Below are 23,687 nucleotides of genomic sequence, written 5' to 3'. Positions count from 1 at the left end.
CTATGATGTATGAGGTCAACTTATCTTCACAGAAATTGAAACGAATATCATGCTTGAGAAATTTCTATAGTGCAATACATTGAATTTTGACTCTTCTATAGTTCTGCTTCTATTGTCAACTGATAGTCCTTGTCTCTAAAAGAGATGATGGCTACCTCTAAATCTTCATGATGAAATTTTGGATACATGAACATCTTAAATGCGACTGTATTCTTTTTCTAGAATTCTCTTTAGACAACTTCAATGTCTCTATTCCTATATGCTCCTTCTTAAACTTGATCTCCATTGCTTTGCAATTTATGAATCCAAAAATCTTCTATCTTCAAACATAACTGTAACTGCTATTTTAACTGCCATCTTCTAAATAAGAAATGAAAATCAAACTTGTTTGCAAACCTGGTACTTGTTATATTCTTCATTATTGTTAGTAGTAGAGGTCCTTGTTGTCTTCGACCTTGGGTTTCTTTTTGGCTCCTTCAACTGTTGGTGCTTCATTTCTTTCCTTCATTTTGTTGCTTTTATTGTTCTTAGATTTCTTGGGACAATCTCTTTTCATGTGTCCATATTCATGGCAACCAAAACATTGAACTTTGGACATATCCTTGTTTCCATGAGGCTTGTTGTTGTTGTATTTGTGATGAGATCCAAATCTTCCAAAATTTCCGAACTTCTCCTTTGATCTAGTAGCAAAGGCTTGAGGATTTTCATTATTGAGTTTAGTATCATCTTTAGCCTTCAGCCTTGTTTATTCTAGAACACATAGAGCCCAAAGTTCTTCAAAAGTCGGAGTATCTTTTCTTGCATAGATACCTCCTACAAAACCATTCCAAGCTGGAGGTAGAGCATTGATTATGAAAGTGATTAATTCAGAGTCAGATATGGTTTCTCCAAGTCCTTGTAGTTGATATTTTATTTTTGATATCTTCATAAAGTATGAAGCTGCATCTTCTTTTGTCATTTTTGTTCCATAAGAGTTGATTCCTTAGAGATATCTTCTGGCCGGTAGTATTGCTGGAATATAATTTGACCAATTTGCCATAGACTTCTTTGGATGTAGACAGATCTAAAACAAAAGAGATAATATGATCTTTGATAGACTCATAGAATTTTTTGAACTCTAATTTCTCCCTTATAGTATTTGGTTACTTCTTGAGCATTGTTTTTGTCTGGTACGGGAACATTGCCTTCAACAAATTGCATGACTTCATTTTCTTTGAGAACTGGATCAATTCTCTTTTTCCAAGCCTTGAAGTTAGAAGCTTCATCAAGTTTGGTGCCTTCCTTACAAACAAATGTCATCTAGTTGGGAGGATTACACATAGAATATAGGAGAGTACTTACTTGTCAAAAAAGGAAAAATTGTTAGAAGAATGTCTTCAAGAATGTTGATGAGTGAGCAAGAGCTGTTTTATGATGATATTTCCAAGAGCCTTCAACAATGCCCTTAGGTGATTGATGGCTGCTATGAAAATGTCTTCAACAATATGATTTTCAAGCCTTCATTCTTTGCTTTGATAGAGAGAGAGATATCTACTGTAAGAGTGTCTTCAAATATGCCAACAAGTTGTGATCTTCAAACTGCCTTCCTTTTACCTTAGCTCTGATTCCATGTTGAGAAACCAAGTGTAATGAAGATGATGCTTGATTTCTCTTGACTTGATAATTACTTGTGAATGTTAGTTGACTTAGTATTACTTATGTTATCTTCTTCATCAAGCAATTCTACAAATGTGCAAAACATAAAGATCACAAGAAAACAAGAGACACCAAGATTTAGGCTCCATGCCAGGGCAAAACCTTACAAGGGGAAAATCCCAATAATCCTTCTTATAGAATCAAATAAAAAAGAGATATCCAAGACCCAAGACCAAGACCAAAAACTGCCACAAAGATCTAAAGTCGACCCTCCTCCAACAAGGGAAAGTCAACGTTGGTCAAAATCACAGAGTTTTTGGTCTTGCGGTGGAGCCCGAATTTCGACCTTGTAATTACCTCAAAGATGCCACATAATTTCCACACATGTGAACAAAAACAAGGCAAGATTTGAATTTTCTCTCTCCTTTGACTTCCTTCTCTTTCCTTTGACTTCAACTTTCTTTCTTCTTGATTAGGTACATAAATCGATGATTGATGTGATGAGTGAGTGAATGAATCCAAGAGGTCGAACTTGCCTCTTATATATAGCTGTCCAGGAGGGTTGAATAGGTGCCGCTGGGATGACTTGTCCAAGGAGGGCTGATTTGGTTTATGAGTTGACTCTTTGACTCAAAAATAAAATTCAATTTCTTTCTTTCAAATGTCCAAATGGGACATGACTCAAATGCAAATTCTTTTGACTCATTATAAATTCTTGACTCTTTTTGAATTTTTGAGCATGAAGAACATGCTTTGACCAAAAATAAAATATAATAGTAATGAATATAATAAATATGTTAATGTTAAAATTACATTACATTATGAAGATCGACACTAGTTACAATTTCAACATCATTTGCATGCCATAAGATCCTCACGACTCCATATCAGGGAGACGATTAATGTTCTCTCCCTCATCACTCTACTTCTTAATTATACATCAAAACATCAGAAAATACCCTCATTAGGTATTAATATAAAATCCAAAAGGAACCCCATCAAAAACATACACTTGTAGATCATCGCCAAATTTATGTCTTGACATATAGTACAAAACTTAATCTTAGCTCTCCAAAAAGCATCATAAAACAAAAATTCCCAACCATAGGTCTCATATAAAGTCATGTAGATCAATATTAGAAGCCGAAAAATATACACACATCGGAAATATCTTGACAATGACTTATAAAAAAGATGGATATTCATTTTTAGAGGATTGACTCTCCTCATTGACCTAGATGTGCTAGAGGCCAGCCTCTAAAGAAATACCCACCTTAGACAACTCATTTGCCAACACATTCCTTTCTTTGAAAACACAATGAAAAGGGATGTGATTGAAAGCACCTAAACAATACCTGAATCTCCTCAAAGATAGGCCTTAAGAAGGAGTTTCCTAATGTAGAAGCCCCTCACATCCAATTAATGACCACCTGAGAATCATTGAATATTTGAATTTTTGAAACACCCTTTTTTGTGGGTAAAATCAAGATAAATTTCAAAGCCTTATAGGATGCCTTATCAAGAGGTGGGAATTTACATTTTTGAGGCACATGACCAATTGGCTTATCTCAATGACCACGTTGACTCAACTACTTATCACTGCCCCCTTTGTGGGAATGTGATGCCCTTTTATCTTGAGGAATCAGACCTTGGTGGGGCTATAACTGTGCTTCACTTTCATTGATCCAATTTACTTGTGATGGCTTCGACTTTGTTTATAGTGATAGATTGACCTTTAATTAGGTTCGTAGATTTTGTTTTTTGGCATTTCACAACTTAAGTTTTTGTTGTCACACTTTTTGTCTTTCATTTTTTTTTTAAATTTTGATATCATGGTCTGATTGTGGTTCTTTAGACAAGATTCCTTTTTGGATCTTGAAAATATTTTTCTTTTGCTCTAAGTTGTGCTTCAAAATTGAATTGAATTGATTTTATTTTTCTTTCAAAGATGTCGTTTCCTATATGGTTGGATTTTTATTTGACCATTGGTCAAAAACATACGCTTGTAGATCATTTATGTCGACATATAGTTCAAAACTTAATAGTCCTGTAGATTAATATTAAATGCTAGAAAATATACACACATGTGAAATACCTTGACAACGACTTACAAAAAAGAGGGATGTTCATTTTTAGAGGACTGACACTCCTCATTGACCTAGATGTGGTAGAGACCAATGTCCAAAGAAATACCCACCTTAGACAACTCATTTGCCAACACATTCCTTTTACCTTAGACAACTCATTTTCCAACACATTCCTTTTTGTGAAAACATGATGAAAAGGGATGTGATTGAAAGCACCTAAACATACTTGAATCTCCTCAAAGATAGGCCTTAAGAGGGAGGTTTCTAATGTAGAAGCCCCTTGCATCCAATTAATCACGACCTAAGAATCATTGAATATTTGAATTTCTGAAACGCCCATTTTTGTGGGTAAAGTCAAGATAAATTTCAAAGCCATGAGTTTTACAGAACTATTTTAGCCATGACCTAAACCTGCTTTGAATTAAAGCACGTGTATCCCATGTAAGACTCTACCTGCTCCATATAGTTGCAGGTTACCTTGAGTAGCGCCATCAAAATAAGCCAATTTCTTCCTCAATAATAATCCTTGTTGAATATGCAACTTTAATTTGCTTTAAACACTTGAGAATATTCATCCCTTTCGAAGTAAGTTGCATGGTTGGAATAAACTTAGTTTTAAATAAACTATCATTTCTTACCAACCATAACCCCAAAGCTATAATTAGAGGCAATCCCTTGATCCTCAGTTGTCCACATAAAACTCAGATGTGCACTTACTGAGATGAATCAACCTGTTGGACAACTGAGAATTTGCTTCCTTTGGCTTGCTTCTCGATCTTCGAGGGAGATAACTAATCTCCTCAATCCTAGCAACTAATTTCCCAAAACTTAGCAACTAATCTCTCAATTCTTAGCAACCAATCTCCTTAATCCTGGCAACTACCTTATCTCAATAATGAGGTGTATACTAAGATTAGTACAAATCTAACTCACTAATATTCTAGAATCTCTAGAATATTTCATTTACATTTCTAGGACCACGAGAATATAGAAAATTTGACTTTCACTTTTTTCTAAAATTTCTAAGGATAGGTAGAACTTTATATTATGATTAAAGTATACTTAAAATCCTTCTTGTTGTCACTAGCCTACCACTTGGGAAACCAACCTAGTAGCACAAAAATAGTGCTTTTGTCCACACTATTGGGAAGTATGATATCCTGTTCTCAAAATTTATAGTGTTTGATAGTATTCAAAATAAAGCCATGAAATTGCATCCTATCTAGCCTGCAACTGGCAGCTATGCTGGCTCTAAAACAAAAAACATATAAAAACCATATAAACATCTAGGTTGATGGAGAGTCCACCTATATGGTGGTTGGTTCTTCATTATCACCATTAGAACGAGGAAATTCTAGATCTATTACTTTCTTTGCCAAGATAGATACCTTATCATCCAATTTTCGGATTTGCCTTTGAACCTCATTGATGCATATGAGAATTTCCTATTGGGTCTTTGATCTCTACACAAGAACTTTCCCCATAAAAGTTTTAATGTACCGATACTGTTACCACACAATCTAGTAGGGCCCTAGGAGGGGAACCTATGGGACAACTACTAGACCAAGTGACAACAATGGGACAAAGACCCACTGTCACCTCAGTCAATGTCCCTTGTTCTTTACGGACGTTCACGAATGGGAGGAGTCTTGGTAGGAAGGAAATCACTTGAAATGGATATGTTAATGACTAGCTATGAAGTGATTTCACAAACTACATTTAAGGAGAGACACAATAAAAGTTCAATGCTTCAAAGAAGCTAATACGCTCTCCAAGAAAGACCTTGAGCGAGAAGATCAAGACCTAGGGTTTGAGATATGCAATAGTGATGTGTTTTCCTAAGGTCAAGTCTCTCGAATGAAGTAGGATCTCTCTAAGGAGCTTTATGTGATGTTATGATACTTCCTAAGGGCTCTTTGCTCTCTTTGAAAGACCTAGGAAGGGCTTGCACTAGACATAGGGCTTTGTGAATAAGCATGGGAAGAAATGCTTCCAAGGTATTCACTAGGTCAAGGCAAGGGAGGAGAAAGGGTCTCTTATGATTTATTCCACTGAATACAAAGCTCATACAACCCTGAAAAAATCCACCTATCTAAGGAAAAATAAGCTAGGTTTCCCTTCTAGGGCACACCTAGGGTACAAGAATTTATGGATAATTCACCATGAGAAGTCAACCAAAATTGGAGATTCTCTAGACAAGAGCTCAAAGAAGAGTTTTGTTCGAACATAATCCAAAAATTCCTCCTCATGAGGATTTCGCTTGATGCCCTAGCTAGCTGTCCTAGGAAAGAGGGGCCGAAAATTTAAAGGAGTGAAAAGAAGGAGAAAGGAAGAATTGATCACCAAACTTCTTGGGCCACTGCTTAGTCCCTTAGGCTATGGAGTCTAAAATGATTCAAAATTGGCCAAAATCGTCCTTAAGGAGGCTAAAGATTGATGCCTTAACAACCAACCTCTAACATTTGCCCATCCAAGATTTATGGAGTTTTATGGAAGAAAAACGAAATCTCATCATCTAGGAACATTCATTAATTTTCATGCAATGACTAACATATGCAATTGCCAACCAAATAACTTTCTAAAATAATATTCAATAAATTATGGCACAAGAGCATTAACTAGTTGCAACAATTCCATACATTATGCATTATTCCAATTAAAATGTTCAACAAGAAGCACTTTCAAAATGACAATATGATATATCCATCCACAAATTATGAGGTAGCTTCAAAGAAGATCAAAATTTTAGCTCCAAATATCAAAATGCATAAAAGAGTCTCCACTAGCATCTAAGAGAAAAAGTGTGAAGTCCTTTTCAAGAGAAGAATCCAAATGATGATGATGAGTTCTCACAAATGAGACACATCTCTATTTATATGAGTCTCTCCTAAATTGAATTGGCGTAATGAGCCTCCAAAATTATAAAATAATGTGCTAAGAACAATTCTTGGCCATAAGCCGATCAAGTAACTATTACAAGTTATGAAAAATCCATCCATAAGTGAGCATAATTGATGACGTCATGATGTAGAAGGGTTGTGGAGGGCCTCATTGAATCCTCTAAATGCCATGATGAGAGAGAGGGCTCCAATAAAGATGAATTAGGGGATGGCCCCTAATTTGCCTTTGGGGCACAAATGTTGGTCCCATGGGTCTCCAAATGAAAGAAAAGCTAGTACAATGCGCCAAGTGAGGGCTCTAATGATGGTGCTTGCCTTCTTCCCATGTCTTAAGGATGAGACAAACCTCCTTTGGGCCTTCGATCAACTGCCCTGATCATGTAAGTCGGTTAGGTCATAGTGGTCCAAGTGCATCATCTTGCGAATAATGTGGGGGAAAGAACAAATTGCTGAAGGTGCCCATGGCATGAAATGATGCTCAAACACATGATGGAGTCTCATGGCTCTCAATGTCATTCCCCACAAATGTCAATATGCTCCTCTGGTGGGCTTGAACCCCAATTAAGTTGCCCAACCCATGATGAAACCGCCTACCAATCACATATAAGATCCAATGTACTTACTGACCATGAGGTGCAATAATTCATTAGTGCCTCTACGTGAATCAAGCTTGTTAGTCAAGGGCACAAATGAGACTTCATAATAGTGTTACCTCCGTAAGTAGGAGTGGCTAATAAACAACTCTATTAGGTGATCGCAACCCCTAAAGGAAAAGACAGGTCCAAGGTACATACTTCAATTGATAGGGGTCATGTGGACAATGGTGAGGTGGATAGGGACACAGGGGTCTCAAAGCTAAATGCCGTGGGTTCAAGGGTGGTAATGATGGGGGACGTCCACATATAGGATTATAGATGTAGGAGGGAGAAATCGTGGATACATGAGTTACCTTGGCCTTTGTTCTTTTACCCTTCTTCAATTGCCTTTTGCCTTTTCTTGATTTTTCTTTATATCACTGCTTGGGGCTCCAAGAGTTGAGAGCATGCTGTGTATGATATAAGCAGTTATTACCCCCTTAAGGTGGGGCAGTTCATCGCCCACTAGGGGTTGGGACATGCATGTGTTCCTTAATGATGTGGGGGCACTCATGGGGCCCTAGGAGTCAGGGTGATGGCCGTAATGAAGGGGTAGAGTTCATGTTTGGCTTTTGCCCACATGCTATTTTAATGTCCAAACCATCTTTTGCATTTTATAATATTCTTTTCTTTTGTTTCTTGCTCTTGGTAATGATATACTTTTAATTTTTTCTTTTTAGCTGCATCAACCTTTGGAGCAACATTTCTAGGCCCAACCTAAACATTTGGACAAGGGGAGGTGGTGTACTATTGCCTTGTGGACCCAAAGAGGGAAGATGATGAAATAAGGCTTGTAATTTGTGGAGGGGAGTGAAAAATATGAAATGGGAAAATGGGATTACACTACCAAAATCAGGGTTTTCACTCCCTTTGTGAAGTTATAAGCTAATAGGGGAGATCCCATGGGACTAGGATTGGGGATTAACCACCCCCCCTCCCCTTTTAAGGTAAGGGAACAAAACTACAGTCAAAACCCCTCCTTCCAAGTCACCAAATAATCCATGTCTAATGTGCCTAAGGAAAAACAAGCATAAGCACCTGATTGCACAATGAAAAACATACCTTAAGGATTGGATGATCCACCTTCAAACATATGCTCTCGACAAATGGGTGAGGGGACATATGACTAGTTCAAGGAGCCGAGATCAAATGGCATAATGTATTGGCTACACTGGTGGCTGTCAGGGGCAGTTGGCTGTCGGTTGAGGACAAATCAAGGAGAAAAATTCTCCTATGGGGTCACCCACTTTTGGTGGCTAATAGGTACAAATCCACAATCTACATATAGCGGGTTTGTCTTGTGCGAGTACTTTTCGTCTCAGTTATCCAACTATTTATTTCTTCTTGAATTTCGACGTCCGGGATAAACCTTTTCTCTACTCAAGCTTCTTCCTTTGCCTAGTGGATTTCTTTGTGAATTTCCGGAGGAATACTAACAACATAAGTTGTAGCCAAACGCTTTGTTGTAGCCTTAGCCATCGAAGTGGAGGTGGGGTGGGCCTTACGATGGCCCTTACAACCAGAGGGTTGATGGATTGTAGGCATGATGCAGATCACAGTTGGGAAGAGAAATGAGAGGCTAGAGGAGAGAACATCCGAAAAGAATAATGCTAACTTCCCCATACAACAAGAGCAAAAGTAACAAGTGACAACAACCAACCCCAACAAAGGATCACAAAGGGAATGCAGCTTAGTTGCTTCTCTCAGAATGATGTAAACAAGAACAACCAACTAGCCAAGAGTTCTTGAAAAATTATGAAGGTAGACAAACAAGCCCTTCGACGCAACAACTAAAACCATATACTCAAAGACGACCTCACTCACATTTGTGACCCAAAGGAAACAACTGAGACTAAATATAACAATGGTGTGTGGAGGAAAAGTTAAGTGAATCTCTATATAAGCTAATGAAGAGTAGAGGTGATTAGAGACAACAACTAACCACAACAAAGGGTCTTTAAGGGAGTGCGATTTAATAGGTCCTCTGATAATAACCCAAGCCAATACAACCAACCAACTCAGAGTTCAATCGATATTAAAGGGGGAGACATTTGAGCCCTTTGGCACAACAATGAAATGCCAAAACAGAGAGATGACCTCACTCACATAGGTAACTAGAGAGAAATATCAAATACTGAAATTGACAAAGATGAGTAGTGGGAAAATTAAGTAGATTGAGCAGAGGGAGAGATGAAGTTGAACAATCCTCCTTTTGAGACCATACTTCTATTTATTTAAGTGAAATTACAAGATGGAATTATTTCCCACTTTTACTAAGTGGTCATTAGAAGTTGTCTTGATCTACTTCTCGCACATTCACACCTAAACTATGCAAAAAGCTACCACTCGAGCTATATTTCTCGACACTCTTTCTTGGTAAGGAAAGAATTATGCACCAACCCAAGTCTGTCTCCGAACGTTTTGGAACTTCCCTTTTGCTAAGGACTTGGTCAGAATAATAACTACCAAATAATTGGTGGGAATATATTGGAGCTTCACTGCTCCTTTCTGAAGTGAAGTGATACCTGAGTTTTCTATGGTTGTATTGGTTATGAAATATTGGATTGTCAAAGAGTTTGATGCAACTGTAGTTGTCACAATAGACCATTGTGGGATCCAAATCCTGTTCAAATAAAATCCTACAAGTAAATTGTGAAGCCAGATGGTCTCACAATTCATTGTACTAGTTTCCATATACTTTGCCTTTGCTGAGCTAAGTGCCACAAAAGTTTGCTTTCTATTGAACAAGGATATCATTGTTGATCCCAAACTAAAACAACACCTTGAGGTGCTTTTTTTGTCTGCTGAATTACTTGCCCAATTTGACTTTATATACCCCTTTGACTTCACTTCACCATCTCAAAGATATCTCAAACCAATCACCATACTCCATTGTGCTCTTGAAATATTTGAGCACATGTTGTGCTGCTACCCAATGTTCCTGCCTTGGCTCCACCATAAACTGACTTAAGGTGTTCATTGCAAAACATATATTTGGTTTGCTATTGACCAAATACATTAAGGAACCTATCAATTGCTTGCACAATGTGGGATCCACCAATCTTGAATTTGAAGCCATCGCCTTCTTTATATTAGTGATCATGGGTGTGGCCATGGGTTTGCAGTCTTCCATCCAAAATCTCTTTAGGATCTCAACTACATATTTACCTTGCCCAAGGAACATCTCACCTGGTTTTCACCAAACCTTCAAACCCAAGGAGTAATGCATCATGCTATTGTTCTTCATCTCAAACTCAAATACCATATTTGCTTTGCACCTTGTAATGAGTTTCGTTACACTTGTAAGAAACAAATGTCCATATAGCATCAAAATAAGCAAATCGGTCCTGATGAATATATAATATAAGTTAGGATTTGCTTCACTTTTGGTGAAGCCCATACTCAATAGATGTCCATTAATTGTGGAATACAATGCTCTTGGTTCATGCTTAAGTTCATACAAGGCTTTCTTTTAAGCCCTTAAACATGGGACTCCTTCCCATTTACCTTGAAGCCCCGAGGTTTCTCTATGTACGCTTCTTCATCAATGATCCCATTAAGGAAAGTTGTATTTACATCCTTTTGATGTATCCTCCATCCCGTCATTGAAGTTATAAACATAATTGTCGAATGGAAATGTACCTAAAAATTGGAGCAAATGTCTCTTCATAATCAATTCCATGTGGCCACAAACCTCGCCTTTAACTTCTCGATGCTACCATTTATAACATGCTTGGTTTTGTAGAGCCACTTAGATGTTACTACTAACTTCCCCTTCGGTTTTGGCATTATGTCCCAAATATCCTTGTTCACAATGGAGGCGTACTCCTCCACCATGAAATCTTTCCATACCTGTTGGTTTGATGCCTCTTGAAAATTGGAAGGCTTGGATCAATGATGTTGCTCATCAAAGCCATGTTAGAAGGAAACTTCTTCGGATGCTTGTTCTCCCTCAATGTGCTCCTTGGTTGTCATCTTGAACAGGGACTTGTTGGTGTCTTTGGTGACTTTGGATCAAACTTCTAAGCTTCCCACTCCTCCTCTATCACCAAAATGGGATCACATGACTTCCTGGATGCAAAGTCTTCCTCAAAAGTCTCATTGTAACCCACAAATAAACCCTTCTTGCTAGAGGGCTCTAACTTGGTCCTACTTTCTCTAGGTACATGGATCTAGATTGAATAACCACTGATGGGGAAATGATTAACCTTTAGCTTCTCAATAGTGAATGCCTCCTTTGGTGAGTTATCCCCCATGATCCTAGGAGGACACGTGATCTAGATGTAGATTGTTGTGTTGTATGGTTCTGCCAAAGAAACATTGACAAGTCCTAGTCATGAATCATGGCCTTAGTAGCGCTTATGACGGATTAATTCTTTCACTCTACAACCCCATTCTGTTGCTGGTTGTATAAACATTGAAATAGTCAGTTCCTTCTTAATTCCTACCTCCTTGCAGAAACCCTTGAACTCTAGTCACCCCCATTATTCGATCTCAAAACCTTAATCTTCTTCCCTTTCTAGTTCTCAACAAGAGATTTGAACTCTTGAAACCTACTAAAGACTTCACCTTTTGTCTTTAAGCAGTAGATCCATGCCTTGCGAGAGAAGTCATCAATGAAGGATACATAGTACATGCTTCTTGTGATTGATGCTATTGTCATCGTTCCATATATGTTTGAATGCACTAGGTATACAATCCTCTTAGACTTGTGCTCTCTACTTGGGAAAGTAGCCTTGGCATGCTTTCCAAGTGCACACCCTTTGCATATTCTTTGTTGCTTAATGCTAGATTTTGGAAGACCCATGACTATTTTCCTCATAATCGACAACTCTTTGTAATGTAGGTGCTCCATCCTCTTGTACCATAGCTCACACAAGCTATCTGTGTTATGAACTAGGGCTCGAACAGGTTGACTCTGTAACACGTACAAGTTGCCTACCCTAATCCCCATCACTCGTGCTACTTTTGAGTTAGATAACTTCGGTTTGATAAGAACTTGTTGGTTCTTGAACTCTACTACATTGCCCATATCCTCCATAACTAATGCTGAAAGCAAATTTTTCTTGAGACCTTGAACAAGCAAGACATCATCAAAGGCCTAAAGAGTCACTTGATTGGAATTGGAAGGGAATGGGATCAACTCCAGCTACTGGGTACTTGGCATCATCACCAAGTTCAACCTATTCTCTTGAGTCCCATTTTGTTAGACTTGAAATAACTCTTGAGCTGATGTCATGTGCCTAGATGCTCTATTGTACACCTACCAAATGTTCCTTGGAAATGTACTGGTAGATTGGAAAAATACCTTTGATATATTTTTTTTCAAACTTGGTAACAAACTCATTCATTTGAGTTTTCATAGATGTTCCTACCTGCGTTTGCTGTTGCTCCCCCTTGCCCTTCTTGTTGAAAAATCAAGTGCAATGTAGACTAACACTTATTTCTGAACACTGATAATTAATTGTGATGATTATATATCTTCTTTTAGCATTTATAACTTCTTAATCAAGCAATTATACTTAGAAATTCAACCATACAAGAATATGAAAAGTAGAGATCACGATCCCTAAAATCAACACAATGTTTACCGTGGGAAAACACACTTGGGGTAAAAACCCAATAATTCTTTCTTTAGATAATTAATTCAACAAGAGATATCAAAGTCATAGACAAACTGACCAACATGATAGCAAGATGATAGTCCAAAAAGTGCTAAGTCGACCCTCCACAAAATTCCAAGTCAAAACGTCTACAAACTGTCCACAAGTGCTCTTGTTCAAGGTCTATTATAGGTATGTATTGGGGCCGAATTTTGACCTCTTTCTGTGCCATAGAAAGCAAACACTTCACCTCAAAAACTTTGGATTCCACCTTAAAAAATCAACATAGAAACTTAGACTGATCTCAGCCTTCTGTAGTCACTTGAGCAAGGGCAGATAGATGACTTGTTTTTATTCTTTTTGTTCTCCTTATCTTCTTGTCTTCCTTCACTAGAGAACAAAGATATACTTGTAATGCTTGTGATCCAAAGTGCATCTTGGATGGAGGACGAATGGGCTACTTATAGGTTTCTTGAAGGATGGATGGGTGTCTCCTGTTAAATTTCCATGAAACTCTGCAACTACTCAACGAATTACTAAAAACTGAAATCTAGTTAACTTTCACCAATATATAGAGCATCTTATCAACTTATAAGCAGTGGAATAAAAACATAGAGATTAAAACACATGCACAAATTGACACTTATTTTTCTCAGGAAACCCAAAAGGTAAAACTTGCGTGCTCGATGTGGCTATTTTATTGATTGTCATTGGAGCAATTGAATTTATTACAAGGCAATTTGTCTCTCTTGAGAAAGCCTTTTGCTTCTCACACAAATCTTAGCTAATACAATTGCTCTTGGCCTGCCTTGATCTCGGTTCCTGCACACAATTCTTCCTTTGCTGCCCACTTGACTTGCTCTGCAAACCCTAATGTCTTGCTTCAATTCTGCTCCTCCTTCCTTGCACACTTGAGCCCCTTAGTCCTTGCGTTGATCTCCTATTTCCTAGTTCACTTCAAGCCCTATTTTCTAGCATACTTGGGCCCTATTTCTTAGTGCACTTCAACCCCTATTTCTTAGGACCCTAGCTCCTCCTTCATGCACACAACCAACTCCTAAATTCTAACGCACGTGTTCCTCCTATTTCTTAGGAAACAAGTTCTTTGCCCTCTCCACAAACAAGGCTCTTCTCACAAACTCGTGAGCTGCTTTGTCTCACAACCTTGTGCACAAAACAAATGAATAATCCTTGTGCCTTCTTCCTTCTTTTATAGGCAAACTTCGATCCATGCAAGGATGCCCAACTTAATTTAGAACTTGAGCTATGATAGCGAGTTAACTGAGTGTTACTTGCTCTCCTTCCAATCACACTGGAGTGGTTAACTTGTGCTTTTTCCAATCACCACTGGAGATCTAACTCACTCTTCCTTCGATAAAGACTGAAGACTACCTCTCTCTAACTAAACTACTAATTGCCACCTTGTTCTGTAGTCAAATTGATGAAGACTTCACCTAACTGAAGCTCCAACTCTATGCATGCTAACTTGATGATTTTCTAGTAAATTGGGAATAACTCATCCTAACCGAAGTCTAACTCATGAGGACAACTTTAGGTCTTCACTAGCTAAATCATAAGCCAGAAGAGCTTGCTCGCTACATTTTCAAGACTCCCTCTTAGTGAGGAAGGTACTTCTGAAAGAACCTCTTCCACTTGGATCTGTCTTCAACACCACCACATTATTTGTTGCTGCAACTGCTCCTTTTGAACTAGAAGACTTCCCTACTCGCTGCTGCAGAATCTGATCTGAAGACCCGTTGCTTCCAACCATACTCCTATTTTGTGAGTCTATCACCTCAACCATATGTGCCATGTACTTCATGTATCTCTGTGGCTGCTTACTCTCCTTGAAGGTGGTACTGGGAGGTCCAACTCTCTTTTGAACCTCCCTAAGCAAATCTTTTGTTCACTTGGCTTGAACTCTCCTTATATTGGGAGTTACTTATTGAGTGGCTGCCTCCACTCGCCTTGGGCTCTGCCCTCATCATCTTGCTGGTCGACCCACTTGCCAACTAGTCGAGACTCAAATTGTGATATTGGCCAAGGCTCCTCCTTGAGAGCTCTAACTTACTCTTGCTCTAAGGACTCCCTTAGAGCTCTACTCTCCTCCACCCTTATGTCTCTACTTTGTGCACTTCCTAACTTGCTGCTCAAGGCTGTGCTTGTCTCAACTTGTAGCAAGTACTGATTCTTCTTCCTCACACTTGTCTTTTTCTTACATCCAGAAGCTAAGTGTTGGAGGTAACCCTTTCCTCTGTTGAAGATGACATAATAACTCTTGTCCTCAAAGGTAGCTATTGAAACAAGGTTCTTCTTTAGGCTTGGAACATAGAGGACATCTTTGAGATGGAGAGAGCTGCCTGGCTCCATCAAAAAATTGAAAGTACCAACTCCCCTAGTTGTGTACTTGCCATCATCTCCTAGCTTAATTTGAAATTGCATGTCCTTCTCCTTCAGGTGGTTGAAATACTCCTTGTTCCCGATCATGTGGAAGGATGTTCCTGAATCAATATACCATACATTGCTGTCTATCGAGCTTGCCATGCAAGCTATCAATGAGAAATATTTCTTGAACTGAGAAGAAAACACATCTACCTCAACTGATGTAGCTACATGATCCTTACTAGATTCCTTCCAATTAGGACACTTAGTGGCATAGTGTCTGAACTCATGGCAATGGAAGCACTTGATCTTTCTTAGATCCTTCTTTTTCTTCTTGCCCTTTTGACTGGACACGGCCTCTCCTTGGCCCTTCTTGCTCTTGACTTTGCCACCTTTTCCTGCCAGGGCAAAGTTCTCCTTGTCCTCTATCAGAGCTGATCTCCCAACTCTCGTCCCTCTTTGGATTTCTTCTTGGATGCAGTCACTCCATAACCTTTCCCAACTGGGAATATTCTCTCTGCCACTTACTGCATCTGGAAACTATACCAAGACTTGTGAAGTTCGAGAAGTGCAAGACCCACAAGGTCATGGTCTGCTGCAGTCACACCCACTCTACCTAGCTCATCTCGAACCTAAGTGAACTTCAAAAGATAAGTGATGATGAGCTCTCATTTGTTCATTTAGATACTTAGCTGCTCTTTGAGAGCAAGCTTCTTAGCATCATTGGAACCATGATACATATCTAAGATGGTTTTAAACATCTCGTATGCTGTTTTCTTCTCATGGAGATGAGGGATAATTTGATCTCTGATCCCCTCAAGAATGATCTTGCTCCCCTTGGTGTCATTCTTGTTATGCTGGATCAACTGTTGGGCATCTTGAGGTGGAGCTATTGCTTGCTTCGCATACTTGAGCACTCCATTATCTTCCAACACCACTGAGAGCCGCTTCTTCCATGAGCAGAAATTCAAGGCTCCCTCTAAACTGTGATCTGACTTTAGTCCTTGGAATACCATATTCCTATCCAAAGAACTGCTCTGCTCTCCAAACTCTAGCATAAGCCTTCTGCTTGATCTGCATTGTCCATTAATTGGTCAATCTGGTGTTGGTCGTTATACTAATCTCTGCTCTGATACCATGTTAAATTTCCATGAAACTCTGCAATTACTTAGTGAATAACTAAAAATTGAAATCTAGTTAACTTTCACCAAGATACTAAGTGTCTTAACATCTTAAAAGCAGCGAAATAAAAACATAGAGATAAAAATGCATACACAAATTGACACACTTATTTTTCTCAGGAAACCCAACATTGCTTGATGTGGTTATTTTATTGATTGTCCTTGGAACAATTGAATCTATTACAAAGCAATTCGTCTTTCTTGAGAAAGAGTTCTGCTTCTCACACAAATCTCAGCTAATACAATTGGTCTTGGCCTGCCTTGATCGCTACTTGATCTTGATTCCTGCACACAATTCTTCCTCTACCACCTCCTTGACTTGATTTTCAAACCTTGCTGTCTTGCTTCAATTATGCTCCTCCTTCCTTGTCCTGATCTCCTGTTTCCTAGCGCACTTTAGGCCCTATTTTCTAGCGCACTTGGGCCCTATTTCTTAGCGCACTTCAGCCCCTATTTCTTAGGACCCCAGCTCCTCTGTCTTGCACGCAACCAACTCCTAGATTCTAGCGCACTTGTTTATCCAATTCCTTACGAAACAAGTTCTCTGTGCTTTCCACAAACAAGACTCTTCTCACAAACTCATAAGCTGATTTGTCTCACAACCTTGTGCACAAAACAAATGAATAATCCTTGTGCCTTCGTCCTTTTATAGACAAACTTCAATCCATGCAAGGAGGCCCAACTTAATTTAGAACTCGAGCTCTGATAGCAAGTTAACTAAGAGTGTTACTCACTCTCCTTCCATTCATCATTGGAGTTGATAACTCATGCTCTCTTCAACCAACACTGGAGATCTGACTTTCTCTTCCTTCAACCAATACTGAATACTAACTCGCTCTAACTGAACTTCTAATTGCCACCTTGTTTTGTAGTCAAACTGATGAAGAGTCCACTTAACTGAAGCTCCAACTCTACGCATGCTAACTTGATGATTATTCCAATAAACTGGAAATAACTCATCCTAACTAAAGTCTAACTCATGAGGACAACTCGAGGTCTTCACTGGTTAAGGCACAGGCCAAAAGACCTTGCTCACTACATTTTCAACATCTCCTTGGGTAGGCCAACATGATCATAGGAGGGCTGACTTGGACAACTTGTGGAGCCATAAGTCATCGATAATAAATTCATTTTTTCTTTTTGATAAATACATGAATAATATAAATTTATTTTGAGCATGAGGAACAAGCTTTACATAAACAAATAGAACAAATAAGTACATCATGGAAAAAGAGAATTACACCACATGAACAACGGGGGTAATAGGAAAGCCTGCCGTGAAAAAGCCAAAAAAGCAAGCTTATGGACCTGCACATCAATAGGAATGGACTTAGCAATGTCAATGGAAAACATTGACTTTGACTAATTTGAGTGCCTCTTTGAAGAGGACCTTTCCATGGAAGTGGGGTAGTGAAATTCAGCCTGAAAGCATGTCCAAAACACTCTGGAAAGCTGGCATCTCTAACCAACATGTTCTACTATTCTGTAATTGGCACACCTTTACTTTCATTAACAAAAATTAATGGTAAAAGTTGAAGTGGGACCCCCATTTTAGGATAGGTTTAGTGATAGAATCAGACCTATTGGGCCTTACATGGAGCAGATAGAAATTGGGGTGTTTTTTTAGCGTTCAACACATGACAGTCTCTTTGATGTTTCATCATATATTCAGAATATGACACCTGTACCTTTTCCTCCTCCCTTTGATCTAGGAATTGGGTGATTTTAAAACTGAAACTGAAAAGGGTAATAAACTGCTTAATGGGGCCAACTAATTGAAACCCATATGTTGCTGAATTGTGCCAACTAATTGAAATCTATATCCTGCTGAATGGTACCCATGTCAACTAATTTAGTGTCAAATGGCAGGGACTGTTGACGCTATTCATTAAGAGAGAGAAAGCTCCATATTCTTGGACTTGGTTGCATCAGATTAATGAGCCAAACTTTAAACAAACCATCTACTCATTTGATTATAATACGATGATTTTTGGATTCGAGGCTCTAGAGGCCATTTAGAGTCTTAATCTTTATGTATCTTCATTTAATATATGTATTGCAAAACTTATATCTTACTCACATTTTACTATATTCATTAACCCTTATATGCAATTTACATAAGCAAACTTTGCATATCTGATGTCTAATGGCTTGGATCTATATTGTTATTATTATTATTATCCAATTTTAAGGTCACAGCCAAGCCAGACACCAAATTGGTGTATGAGAACCCCTTGTTTGTGGGACAAGGGACCCACCTCCGCACAGCGATTTGACTGCTAAGTCTACGAAGGCATACATAGTCTATCACCTTTGAGTTTTGAACTTGTGACCTCTTAAGAGGAAACACATGCTCTTAACCATTAGGCCCACTCAAGTTGTATAGTGATTATGTGTGGTTTTATAAATTATATTTTTTGGATTTCTTAAATACCACATTTCATTGTTTCCAATGTTTTTTGGAGTCACATTTCCATGCTGTAGCCTGTACCTGTTTTGGAGACACATATCATTTTTTAAATTTGTTGCAACTCAGTGGAATCTCTATGGCTTCATTGGCTGGGCAAGTGTTTTTTTCATATTTAAATTCTCTAGTTCTCTTGCAAAATTAAATACAAGGTTTTGTTGTGTCTCTACTTTAGGTGCTTTCCATTTTGAAATTTTCTCAAAAATGGAGTTTGGACCCTGACATTTTAACCAATCTCATGATGAGGGCATTCATTCTCATCTATTTCTTTCTTTGACAACTCCACTTCTGGCAGTGAATCTCAGAGTTCTTCAATGCCATTTGCTTTCTTTAAGTGCTGGCACTAGAACTGGGAACTGCAAAGTAGTATTAGCAAAGTGGCTAATGTTGTCTGTAAGACTTCCCAGTTGCTTGTTCATTGTGCAAAAGACAACATGCATTCCTGAAGAGTTTGCATGTTTATTACCTTTGATGCATGGGATTGCGGATTGACTGTGCTGGAACAGAAGACACGTATGATGTTATGGTTGACAGAGCAGTTGGCATAGTTGGTCTCAGTTGAGTATTGGGCACAGGTGGACAAAAGGATTTGTTAAGCATGGGTGCTCTCCAAGTTGGATTTGCTACAGCAAAACTAGGAGGCTGGTCAAGTGCAGTTGATGGGAGAAATATTATATTGCTTGGGGCATTGTTGTGATGGAAGCATTAGAACATTATAACTTTACACCAACATACTGCAAACATGTGGAAAATAATATTTACTTGCATAAGGGGGAACAGAAGTTGGATAATGAAACTGAGAATTATAATCTTGTATGGGTTGGGTGCATAATTATGTACACCAAGGGGTGCCATCCTCCTCTTCGGTACTTCTCAGTTTTTTGTCTTTGCATCTGCATGAAGCAAAATTCCAAGAAAGCATCAGGTGTGCATAATTATGCACCCAAACCAGACAAGATTTTAAATTTCAGTTTTATTATACAACTTTCTTTCCCCCATATGCAACCAAAATTCCAAGAAAGCATCTCCTTTCACCTGCATTGGTATGATACAGCCATGTCAAAACACTGTCATTTCTTTACTTTATATGACCATTTCCTCTAGGGCCTTGAAAGGAGCTGTTGAGTTTTTTTTGTGTGTGTTTATTTATTTATATATAAGCTACCTTAAGCCTTCATTTGACATCTAAGAGCTCTTCTTTATTTGGCCGTATTTGTACTCTACATAATTTGACAAGACTTCTCCCATGAATGCACTCAACTAGCCTTGATCATTTTTTATAACTGGTAGTTCATTCCTACACAGATGACCACACAAGCAAACCAACTCAAATAAGTTCTTTGTCTTCTTCAAGAAAAAACTTACCTGCACTCCTTTATTCAAGAACAAGAATTTAAGGAATAATACTCTTACAGGCTACAATTTCAGCAAAGATGTGATAAACAGCTTATTAAAAATTATGCTCAGTGATGGGGAGTCGGGACAATCTACAACTTTTCTACAGCCATTATCTTTTGACATAAGTCTTAGCATTCCATATGTTGATACAAACACAAGTATTGGGCATCTACACAGTCATTTGCAAGCTTCTGACATTATGAAGGAACCCCCAATGAAGACCCTCATCAGCAATGCGATTATGTATGCATGCTAGAAGCAGACTAAGGTTCATTCATAATCTCATCACTTTGAAAGTCATAAACAAAAGGCAATTCTTCAACTAGATTATTTCTTGGGCCTCTTTTCATCGGGATCCTGAGTTTTGACTAAATCAAGCAGCAATTTGGCTCCTTTTCTCTCTATCACAATATTTTGGATAATTCTACCATGTGGACATTTTTCTGTTATACAGTGGTATCTGCCCATTATATCATGAGCAATTTCTCAGATCCTGTACTTTACACTTCTCTGGGTTCGCTTTACTTTCACCCACATTCTTTTTGATACAAGCATCCACCTCTTCAGTAATGATGCCTATCATTTATGCAGGAAGAGACATTTTAATCATTTCAAGCAAGACAGTTTCTCCACTTTTGCTGATGAAAGTCTCAAATGGTCAAATAAGTTCTTACTCCATTTGGCAAAGACTGGGACACATTTAAGGGCTAATGCGCCTACTGGAGGAAGCAATTGATTGGGAAGATTAATTGCTTACAAGACCTAAATGTTATAAGTCAAGTCTTAAACCCTTCCATAATTTTGTAAACTATGAAAAATGTTAACCATGCCTGAACAATGTAAATCATTGCCATTTCTAACGTCTATAGTTATTATAATATTATTCATAATAGCTTCTATCATAATATTGCAACTCCTCAATGCAGTGGTTGGTGAAAATAATAAAATAATATGTTTACAAGCATATATAAAGGCATCATGTCTTTACAAATGAAGCCGGTCAAAGCTTCCTGGGGTCCTTGACATACGAGGCTTTGTCGAACAATATTATGTAATTGAGCTTTGCTTGTGTGCAATTAAATGTTGCTAGTTTTCCAACAGTCTGCTCTCTTTGTGCCTCTTACCCATTTTTGGATGGTTCCTTTTGTGTTATTATAGTTTCTTTCTTCCCATTCTTGATCTGGCTCTGCACTTATGAGTTACTATATCTTTTGTTCATGCTATCAGCATGATGGTCCTCTGATTGTTTGCACCTTCTCAGAATTTTTATGCTGATTGTCTGCATCACATCAAACAGTATCATCATGCCGAATTTGACTCAGCATAGAAATTTAAGTTGTTTTTCTTATTGCCATGCATTTTCTATGTAATTGATTTAGTTTTGGGTCTGTAGGGATGCACCGACACTTCGTTCTCTTTGGCATGATGGAATACCTTAAGAAAAGGTCAGCAGTAACATCATTTTTTTTTGCTTTTCATGAATTGCTATCTCAGGGCTTAAAATTTGCATGAAATCTTTTGGTCCAAATACTGTTCTTCATTTATACTTGTTATTTTTTTGAGTAGGTTAAATCGAAATTTCTCCGCAGATGAGATATTGCAACTATTGGATCGATTCTATAATATTGAAATGCTGGTAATTCTGAATTTTACCTTTTCAGATTTGAGCTTATTTTCTGCTTGTTTACTGTTTTCTTTCAGTGTTCAGTTTGTGTAAAAACTTAAAATTTACTTAGAGAGGTTCCTGAGTGGAATATACAGTGGCATTAAATTTATCTTTTTGTCCATGTAAATACAGAAACCAGATGATGAGGAGATGGAGATTTTGAATCAAGAAGAGGAATTTAGTTTACCTCCCGATTTTCATGATGAGAAATGATTGAGATGGTGCTATTTTTGTGGTGTTTCTTGGAGCTTGCGTCCTCAATATGACACATGTAAGTGTACTAGTATAAAATTACTATACGAGACAGAAACTGGATATAATATTTTCAGTTAAACCTTTTTCCTGGACCCAGCATCCAATTTGCCCCACCTTGAGGCAGGTTGTGTGAAAAAGCTTTTGGACATGTGTAATATACTGGATGCATAAGAGTACAGTTTGTTGTACTTTTTTGCAAATATTGTACAATTTTACTTTCATTATTGTGCATATGTGGCCATTTTTAACAAGGAAAACTCAAAGGGAAACCCGGTGGATGCTTCCCCCCATTTGTGGGATAGTAAATCCATCAGTGTAGAGTAGTGCACCTAACCCTAGCCTAGAGTAGTGAACTAGTCAAATTTACAACAACATTAGCAACAACCAGTGGAGCTAACCCCATGTACTCATATGTGGGTATTTTTGCACAAACACGTGCCAATAAATTTATTCTTTCATATCTACTTAGTGGTCTATCTTTATTTCCTTTTTGCTGGATTTCACTTTCTTTATCCCATCTTTGCAAAAATAAACTGCTTGTTTCTCTGTAGGGAGTTTGATATCTAACTTATTTACAATTATGTTGCAGGCCAAGGGATGCTACTACTGCAAGGGAGCATATTCTCTTTAATCCATTTCAAGTTGATATGCCTACCATATGACCTAATTTCAGATGGACAGTTTTTGTTTTTGTTTTTTACTGCCATCGATATTTATAAACTCATTGTAGCTATGGTCTTTTGTGTGTTCTCTGTAGACTCTAATTTATACAGAGTACATGAAATTGCTATTTTCCAGTTCTGTGTATCACTTCATTTACTTGTTCTTTCTTAAGCCGAATTCTAGAAGAGCTGTGACTGCAGCAGATCTGATTAGAAAGAGTGAACACCATTCATTCATGCAGATGGTTCTGAACTGCATTATTTCTCATAGGTACTTCACACTGATCATGCAACTACCTGAAACTTCTGTGGACAGCAATTGGTCTAGTAACTTACAGCTGTCTGAGAGCGACAGTCAATGCGATTTCTATCTTGGAAATTTTAAGTGTTGTATAAGTCAATAAAATGAGGCCCTTGAGTACTGATGGAAGGAAATATTTGACAGGAAATTAGTATTCTTTTGCTTTGCCTACTGGCAAGAAATGTAGAGAATAGTATATAGTGCAATATTGACACTATGTTGGCAATAAGATTGTAGAATTATAGTTCTTGGCAGGAGTAGTTTAGTTACATGTCCTAACACATATAAACATGCTTATCTATTCAGTTGGTATTAGTTTACATGAGACCATTTAGTGGTTGTCCATGCTATTGTAAATGTACAGGAATGGATTGGATTGATTGCAGTTTGAGTGTTTATTCTTTTTAGATATAGAGATTAGTATTAGACATATTTTTATCATGTCAGATCTGCATTTTGATCTGAAAATGGAAATGGTAATAAGTTGCAAAGAAGCCTCTGAGTGTAAATTACTG

At 38.0% G+C, this 23,687-nt stretch overlaps 1 protein-coding gene across 1 annotated transcript in view; it reads left to right on the top strand.

Moving 5' to 3' along the window:
- Positions 1-23,420, top strand: part of LOC149266342 (chromatin modification-like protein) — a 28,616-nt gene extending 5,196 nt beyond the window's left edge. The window contains exons 3-6 of the mRNA XM_089430336.1: positions 21,682-21,733; positions 21,855-21,924; positions 22,087-22,225; positions 22,799-23,420. Of these exons, the coding sequence (XP_089286462.1) occupies positions 21,682-21,733; positions 21,855-21,924; positions 22,087-22,167 (203 nt within the window). The 3' untranslated portion in view covers positions 22,168-22,225; positions 22,799-23,420. The remainder of the gene's footprint in view (positions 1-21,681; positions 21,734-21,854; positions 21,925-22,086; positions 22,226-22,798) is intronic.
- Positions 23,421-23,687: the final 267 nt, after the last annotated feature.

The sequence above is a fragment of the Pinus tabuliformis genome, chromosome 6 (assembly GCF_031772625.1).
Source record: "Pinus tabuliformis cultivar Carrire ecotype Pingquan chromosome 6, CPIR1, whole genome shotgun sequence".
Classification (NCBI taxonomy): Eukaryota; Viridiplantae; Streptophyta; class Pinopsida; order Pinales; family Pinaceae; genus Pinus; species Pinus tabuliformis.
Note: the sequence above shows the minus strand (reverse complement) of the source record. Positions and strands in the feature narration are given on the sequence as shown.